The 17,667-nt window shown below is 25.2% G+C and overlaps 1 protein-coding gene across 1 annotated transcript in view; it reads left to right on the top strand.

The window, feature by feature from the left end:
• Window positions 1-1,168: 1,168 nt before the first annotated feature.
• The window catches only part of dar1 (dendritic arbor reduction 1), a 54,784-nt gene continuing 38,285 nt past the window's right edge, over window positions 1,169-17,667 (top strand). The window contains exon 1 of the mRNA XM_070642008.1: window positions 1,169-2,857. Coding sequence (XP_070498109.1) covers window positions 2,804-2,857 — 54 coding nt within the window. The 5' untranslated portion in view covers window positions 1,169-2,803. The remainder of the gene's footprint in view (window positions 2,858-17,667) is intronic.

Below are 17,667 nucleotides of genomic sequence, written 5' to 3'. Positions count from 1 at the left end.
TCATAATGACATCATTCATGCATTGTTATCAGTCAGTATAGCTCAATTCAATATTTACTCATGTAGATGTCCCCACATCTGTGTGTGCGTGTAGTTAATTTTACATGATTAAATATTTTGTTTATCTATTTACCTGCTTTATATATAGAAAAAAAAAGCTTGTGCAAATAAAATATCTCTTTTCTACTAATGAGTTGAGTCAACAATATTTTTGCTGTTATCTCCGCACATATGAGTCGTTCTCACTCAGGTGTTCAAATCACCGGCAAACAAATTATTTCTCTTTTCTCAATTTTTTTATACGATTTTGAACATAAAAAAACATTTGAGCGAAGGTAGAAAACTAGTCGAATTGTTGTTTGTTACTTCTCCCTCCTCTCTTTCTTCTCTTTTTCACGTTCAACACCACCAACAACAATAAACTTCCATCCATCCAATATGCGGTGTTTGTTGACTTTATTTTTTTCCAACTCATTGAATCAATTTTTTTTTTCTCTTTCGATACTTTTTTTTTTATCCGATCAGTTTTACTTTGTCGCTGTATCTGATCAAACGTTACTTTTTTATCCTCATTTGTGAACGTCGTGTGCTCAGTTGTTTATTGCGATACAATTTTGTCTTCTTTTAAACATTTTGTATCATTCAAGAGTGGATTGACATTTATTTTTACGCGCGGAACTTTTTTGTTGAGGACGAAAAAATTATTTTTCAATTGAAAATTGAATAATTAAATCGAGGAAAAAATTAAGAAAAATAAAATTGAAAAAAAAAAGTAAAATAAAAATATTAAAGTTTTTTAAAGTCTTGAAAAGATTTTAAAAATTGTGAACAATTGAAAAAAGAAGTCTAAAAATCAAACTGACAAATTGAAAAAAAAAACTGAAACATTTTTTAAAGTTTAAAAAAAAAATGTGCGAAATTAAATTTTCAAGTGATTTTAAATTTGAAAATTAAAAGACAGAACTTAAACTTTTGATATTTAAATAATATTTCAAAAGTTTAAAAGAATTAAAAATTCAAAGAATAAATTTTTTATCAAAATAAAACAAAACATTCAAAAAAGGATCAGAAAATTTAAAAGTTGCAAGAAATTTAAAAATAATTTGAATTCAAGTGTAAAAATGAAATTTGAATAAACAATTTCAAATCAACATTGTGAACATTAAAAAAATTGAAACAAAATCAATTTTTATCAAAGAAAAAATAAAAATTTGTGAATTTTAAGAAAACAATTTTCATTAAAAATTTAAAAAAGTCACCAAAAGGCGTTACCAATTCCCTACAACCACCTCATCATAAAACCCAATTGGCGCCACCGTGCAAAAAAATTATCAAAAAACCACCAAGATTAGTGTAAAAGTTAACATCATAACTTGCCAAACACGAATTCAACTTTTATAAAAAAAAGATAAACTCGATAAGAAAGTCAATTTTTCTACTTGGAATCGATAACAGACAATCAACATCGAAGTGCATTTTAAAAGCGACTTAAAATTTATAAGAAAGTCACTTTTTATTTCTTATCAATTCTGCACGCAAAACCAATTGAAAAAGAGAGGAACTGAACTGGATTTTATATATTTTTTATATAAGCAAAATCAAATAGGACTAAAAATAAAAAGTTGAATTGAATCTATTTGGCGTAATAAAAAGTTGCAAGTATCAGAAGCATTCACATAATCAGTAAGCTTAGGTGAAGTGAAAGAAAGTTGATAAGGAAAGTTTTGTGGAAAAAACGACAGTGAGTCACGCAAAAGGGTGGCGACAGAAGCTTTTGAAAGGAATTTAAATTATTAAAAATTGAAAGTTTAAAATTTTACGAATTTTGAATTTTTAATCTTCAAAAGAATTTGAAAATTTTCAATTAAAACTGACAAAAAATTCAAATTTAAATTTCAAAATAAAAGAAAATTCAACAAAATCAAATCAAATTTCAAATCCTTAAAACTTTCAAATTACAAACTTTTTAAAATTTACATCTGAAAAACTCAACAGTCCATAAATATAATAATCTACAGCCTAGCAAAATCCGTGAAACTTCATACTTTTTTTAAAAACCGTCAAGCTAGCATGAAAATATATCTCTGCGAGCTGTGAGGCAAAAAAAAATAAATAAGTTGCGTTGTGTGAGGTATAATTTTCAAATTGGTGTAATAGAAGTTAAAAGCTGTGCATAGCAAATTGTGAACTGTCTTAAAATTTATGAACTAATCTTGTGAATTTATGAACTAAAACAATCGTGAGCTGCTGAAAATCTCAAGTTGTGCTGTCAAAACTGTCGGATATAAGACACAAAGTGAGAACTAGAAGAAAAATCAGCAGTAAAAGTTGAATGTTGAACAAGAACAGAAATTATCGCTTATTAAATTAAGAAAAAAAATATTAAATTTTATATACACACAAAGATCGCAGCAAAATTACACTAAAGTGATTAAAAATTATCATAATAAGAGCCAAGGAAAGGAGAAATAATTGCATGATAATTTTATGCATAAAGCTCTACGAGACGAGTAACGGTTCATGAATATTAGAGTATTTATATCTATATCACGACACATCTAGGCAGTGTGAAAGGCATTTAGTGTGGCTTAAAGTGTCGAAAAGCTAATTTAAGTACGGAAAATATTCATTAATATTTTATAATATTAATATCTTAATTCATAAAATCTATTGATCGATCGATGTGTCATTCTATATGCAAATACAATAAATGCCAGTGATTATAAATTAATTAAAAATAAAATAACGACATTTATTTTTTCAATAAAAAAAATAATTTAATGAGTCGAAAATTATAAGGTTTATGGATGCGGTAGGAGATCAAATTGTTCCATCATCAAATTTCTATGTAATGCAGGTGAGCTTAAAGTTTTCAATTTTATTTATTTTTTAAAATTAATATTTTAAATCGAAAGAGTTTGAATTTTTACAAAACTTGGTGTATAAAATGGAAGTTTTCAATTTAGAAATATGAAAATTTATCAAATATAGGCACTTAAAAATAAAAAAATCAAAAATATTAAAACTTGTCAAAATATTTCTTAATCATATAAATTTTAAGAAATTCAAAAATTAAAAGAGAAAAAACATAAATTTTAATTTTGATCCAATATTATTTAAAATTTTTATCAAATAGAAGAGAATTAAAATGGAGTCAAAAATTTCAATAAATTAAAATTTTGAATATTTCAAGCTTAATTTTCAAACGCATTTAACTTTTTAATGGACATTGAAAATAATTGAAAATGTTCAATAAGTTTTAAGAAAAATCAAAATTCTTCAATGAGTTTTTAAAAATTTAAAAATTTTTGATTAGTTTTTAAAAAACTTAAAAACTTTTGATGAGTTTTAAAAAATTTAAAATTTTTCTATAAGTTAATAAAAATCTTAAAACTTTTTAATGAGTTTTTAAAAACTTCAAACTTTATTTTGTGAATTTTTAAATAATTAAAAAATTCAAAATGAAATGATAAGTTTTAAAATGGTTACGAAAATTTCAAAACCTTCTTCAATTATATTTTATTCAATTTTCAATCTCAACTAAATTTTTATATCAAATAAATAAAATTCTTCAACAAGTTCTAATAAAACTAAAAAACCTTGTAAACTTCCTTATCAGAAATATAATAAATTTTTTGCAAAGTGTATAAAGCTTATGCTCGCATAAGTCAAGTCAAAAATCAATGAGCAAGACTTATGTCTTATCACAGTTATCAGTCACACTTGATAATAAAATTCTTGTTTCGTTCACAATATTTTCATTTTTCTTCTTTTTTACGTCTTCAATTTGATTAGCTGTATAATGTTTAATGTGTTTAAAAATATCAAGAAAGATAACGGAGCATTAGTCATTGATAAGGAGTAAAAAAAAATTACAAAAGTCCTCGTGTTATTGATCGAGGGACTTAAGCGCATTTTTGTCCCAGCGATCTGTAATTGATTAATAAGTCACTTTCAGACCTAAAAAACGAGATCCAGTAGGATCCAGGTCACTTCCAAATCCACAAAGCAAGATCCAGTAGGATCCAGGTCACTTCCAGACCTTCAAAACAAGATCTGGTTGGATCCAGGTTATTTCAGAACAAAAACACAAGATCCAGTAAGATCCAGGACACTTCCAGACCTAAAAACCAAGATCCAGTAAGATCCAGATCACTTCCAGATCTTAAAAATAAGATCCATATAAAACTTCCACAAATTTAAGAACTTCATCATTTAACGGATTTTCGTAATTTAAATCTCATAACCGTCAAAAAAACTCAAACTTTGTTCAGTAAACACTGTTAAAACATCGAAAAACATTGAAGAACACTGTAAAACAATGAAAAAACGTGTTGTTGTTTTTGTTGTTGTTGTATATGAAAATGAAAAATTGTTAATTATAGCATTTATGCGTTGATTTGAAACTTTTAAATGCCCGGCGCCGCAATAACTTTATGGAACTGATCTTTTAAAACCATTCCGAGCTCTCTACGATGTCTAGATAAAAAGTTTTTATCGTCAGCCGAACAGCCGAACAAAGTGATTTATTAAGCTACCTTTTTGAAAAAAATTTCAAAAATGCGCTAAAAAGTAATAAAATATAAATTTATTTATGAAGAAATTTTCATTCAACACTTCCGAAAACTTCTTGTGAATTTAGTTTTTTTTTGGGAAGAGCCAACATAAAAAGTTTTAAATGAAAAATGAGGAAATAAAGACTAAAAAAGCTTTATATGAATAAATTATCGGCATTGTCGCTTTGAACATGTCAATTCATGTCACTTCCGTGGAAAGTTTTAAAGCTTTGCTTATTTTCTAGATAAAAGAGTCAGCTATAGTTGTTGAGTAAATAGCTTGTATTGTCTGTTAGCTGGAATGAATCATATAGCACAAATCAGAATGCGTTGAAGCTTATTTCATGAGAATTGGGGCTGGGAATTGTCATTTGAGAGGTAAATGAAGTCTAAAACTGAGCTTGAAGTTGAGTTGGATTTGGAAAAGTCAACTTTACTTCATATAAAATTAAAGTCTACTTCGAGCTCAGGTTTTGAATAAGTTTGAGTCTCTAAAGCTTCTAAAAATTTGAAAAATTAATGCAAAATTCATAAAAAATCATAAAATATCAAAATTTCCATTAAAGCCATTAGATTTACGTCAGAACTTCCATTCATAAAATAAAGTTAGCACGCAATTTTTTTTATTTCCACACATAAGTCATGTGCCATTCTACATTCCTTATCACGACCAAAAAAAAAGAGACAACAAAAAAGTTATCTTTATTACAATAATATTTAATGAATAATTTTGTTGATGACGAATTTCGTGGTGTCTTATTGTCTCAGACATCAGAAACAAACAGACACAAAAAAAAATAAAAACTTTAATTTAAAAATAAATAAATCATTTCCGATATCGTCTTTAAACAAATTTTAGACACAAAAAAAAGTGTCGTTTGCGATAAGAAAAAATGTAAAAACAAGTTAAATAAAAAATGAGAATTAAAGTTTTTTCTGATGCGCGCGTGAAATAAATTTTTCCGACGGTTTTATGACTAGATTCTATTGGAAATGCTATAAAATAAAATTTCGGCGTGATTCTTGTTCTTTTGTGACTTGTTTTGTGTTATTTGATCTTCTTTTTTACGACCATTAAAGCTCAAAATAATTCAATGAATTTTTATGATGATTAAAAATTGTTGAAATTAATTTGAAAATTAACGAATTAATTATTGAGATTTTGAGATGTCTGAAGAATGTTGGTGAATTAAGGATTTTCCTGGCATTCAGGAATGATGCATGTCAATATCAAGTTTCATGACAAATTCTCTTTTTTTAAAATATTTCCAAAAAGTCCACAATTCATTCATTCATTATTCTCACTGTAACAACATCCAATAATGACCTTTTGACATTGCGCAATAAAAACTTCATTTTTATGACATTCATCGAATATCCAACATTACTTACTTACATGCTGAGTGACAATCGAGAAGAATAAAGTCTCGTTTTGTGTACATAAAGATAAACAATCTGATGGAGTGAAGTCAATAAATGCCAATATTAACGCCATGTCGTCAATGGTACATTAATTATTATGTACACTTATTGCTGCATGATATCAAGTGAATGTTTATAGATTTTTATTTAAAAAGAAAGAAAAAAACCTCACATCGTCATGGTTTGCAAATATGTTCTGTTCGCGAGGCAAGAATGGAAGTAAAAATTGAGATTGAGGAGAAGGTTATGAGTTGGAAATGAAGGAAGGATTGAATTAGAAGCGCATTCTTGGTATTTTGGGTTTAAAATTCAAGTTTTAATGAGATTTTTCGAAAAGCACAAATCAGTTGATTGATCAAAAATTTGGATCAATCCCGACGTGACTCTGACTTGCTCCAGACTTTATGCTAGATCCACACCGGCCAGGTGCTAGATTTTGGATTGATTTTCCAACTTGTGCAACGTTCTAAGGCTAAATGATGTCAAAAGTGACACAATATAATCAAATTCGCAGAGTTAGCACTCAAAGCTGAAACATATCTCAACAAAAACTCGTTCAACTCAAATAAAACTCCATAAAACCAATGTAAAATCAACTCAAATTAATTAAAACCTAATAAATTCATATCTTTGTAATAAAAATTACAGCCAACAGAGTTAATGAGCTCAATTGATACTAAAATAATCAAACCTATTAAAACTTCATACATTTTACACACAAAAAGCTCAATAAAAAGTTTTTATTAAAACAAACTTTACCAAATAAAACGACAACCCAGACAAATTGTAGACACACAACACCCTCGTCCCAATATAGAAATCTATACACATATTAAATTGTACTTAGAAGGCGCAAAAAAAAAGGCACAAAAGAGAGAAAGAAAAGAGAAAAAAATTTAAATTCCATTTTTATTATTGTCAATAAAGTAGATTCAACAAGCACATGCCACATATGCAAGTGAAGACGCTAAACAGTGCTATATGGACTTATTCAATTTAAATTCTTTGTAACCATTTTTTTTTTACTCATTTGGCTTAGAAGAAATGGAATTAACAATAAAAATAAATATAAATAAAAGAACTGGAAGAAATTGATGACTCTTCCTTATATCAGTTCCAACAATGACGATATGTGTGTGCGGTATGGATAATAATTTCAACACTTTAAAACGCATCCTAAATGAGCTCGCGCATTAAAATGTCATAAAAATTTTAATTTTATTATGAAACAAAAAATACAATTTTATTGATCGTGTGGGGATTTGGACGATCTTTAGCAACATTCTTGTTGCTGTGTGAGGTTCTTGAATATTTTTTTTTTGCATTCTCGTGGGGAAAGAAATTTAAAATTAATTATTTAAATGGAATTATTTTTAAATTAAATTTTTATGATAATTTTTTCTAGTAATTTGCTATGAAACTTGTGCGATATTGGATTACAGTCTTTTTTCTTTTATAAACCTCCTTTGTGCAGTTGCTCGGGTTGTGGCCATGAATTTATTCTAGTGATTCGATGAAATTTTGTGGAATTTATAAAGGAATTCTTAATTTAGATGAGATTCAAGAAAAATTTTGTAAAGTAAATTGGATTTTTTGATGGTTTTGCCAATCTTTACCAATAAATCATTCAAATTAGAGCTCGAATCGACTCAGATTTTGTATGAAACTTGACTTCATATAAAATTTGAGTTGATTTCGGGTTCTACTTCAAATAAAATCAAATTCTAATCGAATTCTCATTAACAATCATTAAAATCCTCAATAAACTCTAAAATTGTCATAGCTCGCAGACAACTCAACATCCTTGACATCTATACTTGACACAAAATACATTAAAAATTCTTCAATTTTATAATTTATTATGTCATCGTCTCCAGATAATATCATAAATCATTACAATCCAATTCAAAATCTTTAACTGTAAAATAATATCTATTTTCAATACCAAACTAACTAAATCCTTGTCTGAAACAATATCCAAGACATAAATCAAAATCAAAAGATCGGTTGCAACAAAATATCCAACAATAATCTTTCTTTATCAATCGGCGATCCGATGGATTTCAGTTTTTTTTTTATGCAAAAGACTTGCGCTGCTTGTCTCTATCTCATTTTACGTAACAGAAGTCCAATTGAAAAGTTCAATCATTAAAAAAGTGCACTACATGCCGATAAATATTTTTTTTTCCTCTACATTGCAATTTTCTTTTCAACTTCTCATTGAATCGTAGTGAATAAAATTTATAATGACCATGTTTCGAAGTCATTTTGCTTAGTAATGAAATTTGATAGTCCAATAAAACACAAAGTTTCTCTATTTTCAATCAGAAGAGACCAGAGTCGGTGTAAGAGTGAAATATGTCCATTTTTAATGGCCAATACTGGCTTTTTAGTGAATGTCAAAGGCTTAAAATGAATATTTTTTTTTTTGATTTTTTTTATATGCCATAAAAAAGTGTATGAGGAAAAAAAATACGTAGCGCTTCATATCACATTGGTGGCGACTTAAATGATAGAACAAGCAAAGAGCGTCATAAAATCATTCACATACAGTCATTTGCGTTTCTCGATTCTTTAAAAACTATAATAAATGTAATTTATGCGATCAATCGATTTCTTTTCGATTTGAATTTTATATATATTGGTGCTAAAAATGTTATGACTCTTGGGATACATGCTGGATAAAAATCTATAAAAAGTTATTTTTTTTTGCACTATTTTTTTTATGACACGCTTTTGGGTAATAAAAATTTGAGAAATTTTTTTATAGGTTGGTGTAAAATGTGACAAATCAAAGTTTCGTAAAAATTGCAATTTACATTTTTTCTTTCAATTTAAAAATCTCAATTTTTAAAATTTTACTATCAGAAAATTGAAGGAGTTTCGATTTTTATAATTTTTGATTTGATGAAAAACGGTAAAATTAAAGATTTAATTTATTAATATCAGAAAATTGAAGGAGTTTCGATTTTTATAATTTTTGATTTGATGAAAAACGGTAAAATTAAAGATTTTTTACGTTTTTTAATTAAATGACTTAAAACTTTTAATTATTAACAACCGGATTTATAAATTTATTTATGAATTTTTAAAAATTTTTGAATTTAAAATAATGTTTGAATTTTGAATTTTGAAGAATTTTAAATTTTGAGAATTGAATTTAAAATTCAAAATTTAATTTAAATTTAAAATTTTAAAAGGTTTTTTAAATTAAATTTAATATTTTGTAATTCTTTTAAAATTCATTATAATATTTGAATATTAATATTTCACAATTAAAATGTTTTTGAAATTTGTTTCAAAATATTTTATCTTAAATAAATGTTTTTAAAAATTGCAAAAAAGTTAAATTCATAAAATTATCCAAATCAGCCAATTTATCAAATAAAATTTCCCATTTATCACGCCAAAAAAACCCATAAATTCAACACTTACAAAATCTTTAATATACATTCCAATCCTATACTCAACAACTAAACATATTCAAATAACATACATTAAATCCACTTAAATCCTAATCACATTAAGCTCTGAATCCGTAATAGTCATAATTTTTGCCTGATATGAATTAAGATAAACCTTAAAAGGCACTAAAAACTAAATGTTAATAAAATTTATTGTTCCACTAATTTTTAATCTAAATTATCAATAAATTTTTTAAATCATAATTATATTCAAACAGCAATGCAAGCTGCTCAGGCATTTTTGCCTGCAATAAGCTCATTTGATTATAGAAAATATGCATGAAAAATGCGAATAAAAAAAAAATAAATTTAATAATTTTTTCTGGTTAATAAATAAATAAATAAATACGTTATTGACAGAAAGTAGTAATAATAAATATACATATATGTGCATATGATATTTATAATATCAATTGTGTAATATCAATTTGTTGAGTACAGAAATGGGGTGATAAAAAATTTATATTTTATTCATATGATGTTGATTTATTAAATTTATTAATTTTGTTTTATAGTTTTTAAAGTGTTGTTTGTTCGGAATTTAAGAATTTTAAAATTTTAATAATTTTTAATTTTAAATTATTAAGAAAATTCTAAATTGATCTTATATTTCAAACGAATATTAAAGGTTTCAATTTTTAACGACTTTTCAAAATTCAACATTTTTAATATTTCAAAGATTTATAAAATTCAAAATTAATTCTTAAAAACTTAAAATTAATGCTTATCTCAAAAATTTAAAATTTAATGCAAATTTTAAAAGTTTTAAACAATTTTTAAAAATTTTAAACAATTTTTAAAAATTTCGAATTTTAACGACTTTTGAAAAATTGTAAATTTGAAAGTTTTTTTTTTAACTTTTGAACATTTTTTAAAAATTCAAAACTTCAGCTTTCTTTTTTTCAAAACTTAAAGAATCCCAAAAGTCTAGCAGACACCAACCATAAAGATATATTGATGTAGATTAATTAGATAAATTACACTTTTGTAATTTAATATATTTTGCATGAATGAATGATTCATATGACTAAAATTTCAAATACAACCTCTTCCCGCCCGCCTATCTATCTCTATCTTATATGGTGTCTATATGCACATTGGCACAATATTTATGCTCTTTTAAAGTTTTTTTTTTATTTTTACCTCAGCAATATTTATCGATTTTAACTGAATTTCATTATTTTACTATTATGAAATGAAAATGAAAATGAATTGTGGCTGCACATATATGTAAATATGTGCAATAATGTGCAATAATGCTTTATAAAATATATTCATTGAGATATGTATCAGAGATTCATATTAAAGGTCTCTTCATGTGGAAATGCCTACATCATCCTTTGGGCGAAGTATAAAGTATGAGAAAAAAAATGCACTTTTAGTTTAAAAATATTTTATGAGATTGAGGTTAGGTGACGCAGTTAATGAATGGAATTTTTAAAATTGATTAATGGTGCGATGAGTCATGTGAGAAAATTAAGTTTAATTGAATTGTAAAGGAATGGGAGTTGGAGAATGATCGCGAATAGTGTAAAACTGCAAGAAATACTCGAAGTTTTTTCAAATTGTCAACAGATTTTTGCAATTTTTATTAATTTTCCTTAAAAAGGTTTCAAATGATTCAACGTTAAAAAGGTTTAAAACTGTATTAAAACGTTAAGTTTTTAAATGTCATAAAATTGTTCATTCTTTTTTGAAATAAGTTCTTAAATTTTTAAATTTTATAAAAAACAGTTGAATTTAAACATTTTTTTGAAAAATTGATTTAAAAACCCTAATTTGTTAAACTTTTAAATTTTATCAAAATTTGTCAAATTTTGCAAAAAATTCTTAAATTTTACAAAAGTTTGTTGAATTTATAAAAGTTTTGCTAAATTTCAAAATTTTTACAAAAATTTGTTTAATTTTTAAATTTTTTAACAATTTCCTAAATTTTCAAATTTAATAAAAATTGTAAAATTTTATAAGAGATTGTTAAATTTTACAAGATTTTGTTGAATTTTATAAAAGTTTGATAAATTTTACAAAAGTTTGATAAATTTTACAAAAGTTTTCATAAACTTTTAAATTTTACAAAAAATTTGTCAAATTTTTAAATATTTTAATTTTTTAAAAATTACCTAAATTTTCAAATTTAATAAAAATTGTTAAATTTCTTTATTTTAAAAAATAATTGAATTTTGTAAAAAAGTTACAAATTTTTAGAAATCTCAAAAAGGTAATATATCAAATGAAAACAACAAACTAATTAACTTTCATTTTAAATAAGTCTCATTCATTAATATTTTTCAAAAAGAAGTCAATGAAACGCAAGAATGAAACTGTGTCAACGTGAGTACATACAGAAAAAAAAATCAATATTTTTCAACTCCATCCATGCCATCTACACATATCTCCATCGAAAAAAATATGACGAATAATATTTCATATTTTTTTATGTGTATATTTAAAAATAATTAGCTATGCTGGTGGAAAAAATTTCCATATTCTTTTTTCTTTTTGTTTTAAAACAACAACCATCGTAGATTTTAGTCGAAACGCACCACATTTCTCACTGCAAAGTTAGAGTTTGCGTGGTTGAGAGCTTTACAGTCATACTTTGTTGAAAAAGAAAGAAAAAAAAATCAATTAATGATTATATGGTTGGTAGTTTATAAAAGGGAAGAGGAATGGAAATAATAAAAAGGAATTATTTTCATAAATTTTATTTCATGATTGTGGCTGTTGTGCAAAATAAAACAAAGGGAAAAAAAGAATTATTTATGTACATCAAACAAGCTGTTTCACCCATTTAATAACAGACATTTTTTACTAATGGATTTTGCGCTTTTAATGAAATGTATAAAGAATGGAATTGATGTAGAAAAAGTGGAAAAAATATGAGGAAATTTTTGTTGAATTACTAAATTTTAATTAAAAGCTTTTTTAATGTCCCTTTGGGATGTTTTATATTGAAATGCTTTTTATGTTTTTGAGGGTATAAAAGAGTGTTATCTGAAAAATTTGAATTTCTGAAAATAAAATGAAGTTTAATAAAGTAAAATTTAGAAATTATTTTTCATACAAAAAAGATCTTAAATTGAAATATTAAAGTTTAAATTTTAAATTTGAGAATTTAAGTTTAGATTTGGGAATTCAAGTTTTGGTTTGAGAATTTATGTTTAGATTTGAGAATTTAAATTAAAATTTCAAATTTGAGAATTTGAATTTAAAACTTAAATACAAATATTTGAGATCAAATTTTAAATTTAAATTTTATTGAAATTAACATTTAAATTTAACTCAATATTCTTAAATTTCAAATTTTCTTTCAAATTTGTCTTTTTACAATTTTTTGTGAACTTTTTTAACCGTTAATGAACGAAATTTTAAATAAAAGTTTAGAAATTTGTTATTCAAGAATCAAAGTTTGAATTTTAAAATTTTCAAGTTGTTTTTAAAAAATCTCTTAAAATATGCCCAAGGATTCCATAACTAAAAGCTCTTAAATTACATGATCACCCTTTATCTTAATCCATGTACTTCACCATACACTTGAATACCATCGTAAATAATGTGATTCATTTGTTCATTTACAAAACAGACGAAAAATAAAAAATATATAAATGTGAAGTAGAACTTGAGACTTGTTAACTGTTAATCCTTTTTACAGCTTTCATTGATATAATACGATTGTTGCAACATTTTTGCATACTTATTGAATTTATTTCCATATTTTTTTTTTTTGTTTTGTTCATGTGAAATATTTAAATTTTTCTTAATGACGACAATTCATATCGAATGAGCTTACATGTGTAGCCATTTATAGTTAATCACTTACAACATTTTTCATATTTTTTTATTTTTTCTCGCGAGCTATTTTCTGCAGAAGGAAATAAGTGAGGGTTTGGAATAGAATTTTAGGTGAACTTCTTGTATTTAATTTTATTTTAATGAATTCATTGACTTTATGGACGGAGTTAAACTTGAATATTTTTACATATTCTTATGCCTCATGGGATGTATTAAAAACAGTAGCAATAATGGCAAGGAGTTTGTAATTATCATTTGGAATATTGATCGTAATAGACTCACATCTATATGATTAGGTCTTATGAGATAGGTATTAAAATTATTTAGCATAGCGGCAGGAGACTGACTGATTGAATAATCATATGAAAGCGATCAAAGTGATGAAACATTAATGTTCAATGAAATAATAATGCATTTGGCTTACAGACAACTGAACAACTCAAATCGTGAGGTTCAATTCGCATTGGTTTCTTATTTTTTTTTCCTGTAGAAATTTTACTATTCATATTTCATGCTGAATACAGTCATCATATATTATGAAAATATCTTTAAAATGAACTTTAAAAATTGCATGAATTTTTCATCTATGAATGAATATTGAAATATCTTATTTTTATTTCATATTTCAATACCACATGTATCGATTGGAAAAAGTGGAACTAATTCATGTCATTTTCAAGTGACTTTTAAAAAAAGTCTCTTTTTTTTGCCAAATTTTATAAATTCATCGATCATCTTCCTTAAAATCTATCAATGTTGAATAAAATTTTTATTTGAAATTTAGATCAAACACTTGAAAATATGTGTATGTACTTGAGAATCTGATTAATAACTTAAGTACACACCTATTGTGATGTCGACAGTACTTGTAAGTCAATGAGATCACTTATTCGTAGACATAAGATGATGATGACGAGATGAAAATTGATGAATATTTGTTTGTTAGATGTATCAATGATCGTTACTAGGAATTTTTTGTGATATTGTCATATCCGCTTGACATGAGTAAATAATTTGGAAAGTGGTTGTGCTTTAAATTATGAATATTATTTAATTTTTGACTATAAATGAATTTGACTGATTTAAAACACAAAATCATCAGAAAATGAAGAGTTCTTACTTGAAAAACACAAAATTCCACATCAAAATCCGCAAACTTTTCATCCAAAAGATCCAATCTGACTCAATCATTTATATTTTCCATAAAAAACTTTTTTTTATTGCCATTTAACAACATTTGACATAAAAAATTCCTTCTGATTTAACTTCAACTCTGTAAATAAAATATATATGCTACGTCAATTAACTGCAGATTCATTCATGCTTGCTTCCTTCTTGTTTTTCTCATTTATTATAACAATTTACTTTTTTTTTTAAATATCAATGCGCACACAAGCTATCCAATTTAAGTTAAATTTCCATTTTATTTTAGTAGTTTTAATGAAATAGGCAATTGCTTATTATTATTGCGTAATTTCCATGCTAGATTGAAATTACCTTTTGTACTTAGTTTGTATCTAGTCAAAGCTATTGCTCGTGTATTCAAATAAGGCATATCGCAATAATGTCACAAATGATGCTGCATTTAAAAGGCTGAAGTGTATCAATAACTTTTTTCATGCTTTAAACTTTTTCTGTTGTGTATTATTATTGCAAATATGAATAAGGTTATGGACGGTTTGAATTGAAGTTTTTACTTTGCATGAAGATATTTGTAATTTAAGAATGTCTATGATACTTTTGCCACTTTTTTAAGCATATTAAGCTTAAGAACTTCAGAAATTAATGAACATTCAGCTTTAAATTTGCAAAAAACTTTTTGAAGTGAGAAAAAATTTGAAGTTTTTAAATTCAAAAAACCGTTAGAAAGTCTCTTACAATTTTGATAATTTTCAAAACTTTTTTATTAATTTCACCTCTAAATCTTCTTCAACAACCACAAAACGCTCTAAAACATCATTTTAAAGACTCATCTTTACTCACTTTACCTCTTCAATATCGCTAGAAGGAATAGACTTATGTACTTGTATAACATTTTTTATTCATAACATGATTCCATCAAAGATAAATTTATAAAATAGCGCAAAATGAGAAAGATCGAACAAAAAATAAAATAGCATTTGAAGGAGGTCCAATAATTTAATTGAATTTATTTGAAATGATATTTTAAATTTTTATATTCATAAAAACTCATCAAATAAATTGAATTAATTTTTTTTTACTTCTTGTGTGTGATGAAATGAAAAAAAAAAAAAGAAATCTGAAGTAAAAAGTCATTCGTCATTGATAGATGAAATAACAATAACATATTTTTTGGAGTACGTTGCTTATTCATTCAGAAAGTTATTTCCATTCAAGTATATTACTTGTATCTTGTTGATAAGCATAAATAATTTTGCATGATTCGTTTGAGTTTTTTTTTGATTCAATGATGAAATTTGTATGTGAATTGAAGAATGAAATTGGGTAGCAGAGGTGGAATTGGAGTTGGTTTTTGGGATGAATTTGGTTGAATTTTAATGAAATTTAATTAAAATGTTAAGAAATTTTGAGCTTTAATTACTTCTGGTCTTGTTTAAATTAAGTGAAATATTAAAAAAATCCAAAAATTTGTTAAAATTTAATTTTTCTGATGAGATTTAAGCTTTAGATCGATGAATGTAAGGATGACAATATTCAATTCAATTGTCAAGCTATCTAGCCACCCAGCCAGGCAAAAAGGACCTCTAAACGCTTCACACAAGAACAAATCTGCAAAAAATCTTATAAAAATTCACATTTCTGCTGATTGTTAAACTCCACAGCCACAAAAAAAATCCACAATCAATTATATTTCAACATGAAATTCGCTCTTTATTAATCCACGAGTCGCATTTTCATCTTCATTAGTTGAAGATTCCATATCGAATTTACAATATGAATGTATTATGATTATTATTATGACTACAATATGGCACAAGCATTATATCCGAATATAGTCAGAAGAATTATTATCGGAGACACTTAATTAATGTTTGAGATCATTAACCCACGTGTATATTCAATTTTCTCTTAAATTTTTTTTATACTTTTACTTCTTTTACTTCATTTCCCATAAAGGTTATCCAACCGATATCGCCGCGTGTCTCATGATTCTTTAATCTTCTTTTATTTGTTCTTCTTTACACTTCTCTTCTTCCTTTTTATTATCTTCCCTTTCTTTCGTCATCTTCTTATTATTACACTTATTTCCGAACTGGAATTCTTGAAGAATGAGTTGTTGGGACATTTGGGCAGTTTTGAAATGTTTCAAAAAAATTCAATTAGGCATTTGATATTTTTAAGAAATTTGACATTTTTAAGAAATAAAATTCGAAATGACATTAAAGTTTATAAATTTTAAAATTGAAGAAAAATATTTTCAAAGTGTGAAAACCTAAAAAATTTTAAAATTTAATATTTAAAAACTCAAATTAAAAACTTTAAAAGTTTAAAATTTAAAAGACTGAAGTTTAGAACACTTAAAAGTTTGAATATTTTATAAATTTGAAAGTTTGAAATTTAAAACGTTTAAAAATTTGAACATTAAATTAATACTGAAATAAAGAAATTTAAAGTTTTAAAATTTAAACAATTTGATAATTTGAAATTTGAACAATTTGAAACTAGCTTTTTAGAACTTAAATTTAAATTTTGAAATAATAAATTTTTAAATTAAATTTCAAATTAAACTTAAGATTTTAAAAGCTTAAAAAAATTTAAATCTCCTAAAAATCAAAAATTTTCAAAAACTTAAATTTCAATAATTTCTGCGCTCCATCGCGAGTCCTCAAGTCTCCAAAATCACTTTCCTCCATCTGCTGTATTACTTTTTCTTTCTTATGAACACAACAAAAAAAACCAGCAAAATCAGAAAGAAATTCTTTTTTAATATGAACATATGAGCCAGTGACTATGAGTATAAGCAAAAAGATACGACACACTAAATAAACCGCCTACGATTCTTTTTTTTGATTCTCTTCAACTTTTTTATTACATTTTCTACATATGTGACTCTCTTTCGTTTTTAACACTCTGCTGTAGATGTTTACTGTTGATGAACAAACGCTGTTTGCGACAATAAAAAATAATGTTCATGAATGATTTCATGTTTTTTGAAAAAGAATTTTGATATTTTTTTATGGTCGAGTTGAAAATTTCTGTTGTTTAAAAAAAAAATAGTTGATTTTTAAGATTGTTAACTTAAAAAGAGATGCAGCTCGATATATAAAATATCTCTTTTATTAAATATAAGGATTTGAACCTTTAGCAACATTTAACATTTTTTATAATTTCAGTTCTTTCACAATTTCTGGAGATAATTTGTGCAATTTTTGATTAAAATTTAAATTTTTTTTTTTATTTCTTAATTCAAAATGATTCGAAACTTGTTGAAATTATCTGATAGTTTCTGA

The sequence above is a fragment of the Chironomus tepperi genome, unplaced genomic scaffold (genome assembly GCF_022539635.2).
Source record: "Chironomus tepperi strain 1889 unplaced genomic scaffold, CSIRO-AGI_Ctep_v1 contig_261, whole genome shotgun sequence".
Taxonomy (NCBI): domain Eukaryota; kingdom Metazoa; phylum Arthropoda; class Insecta; order Diptera; family Chironomidae; genus Chironomus; species Chironomus tepperi.
This window is presented reverse-complemented; position numbering and strand designations above follow the sequence as displayed.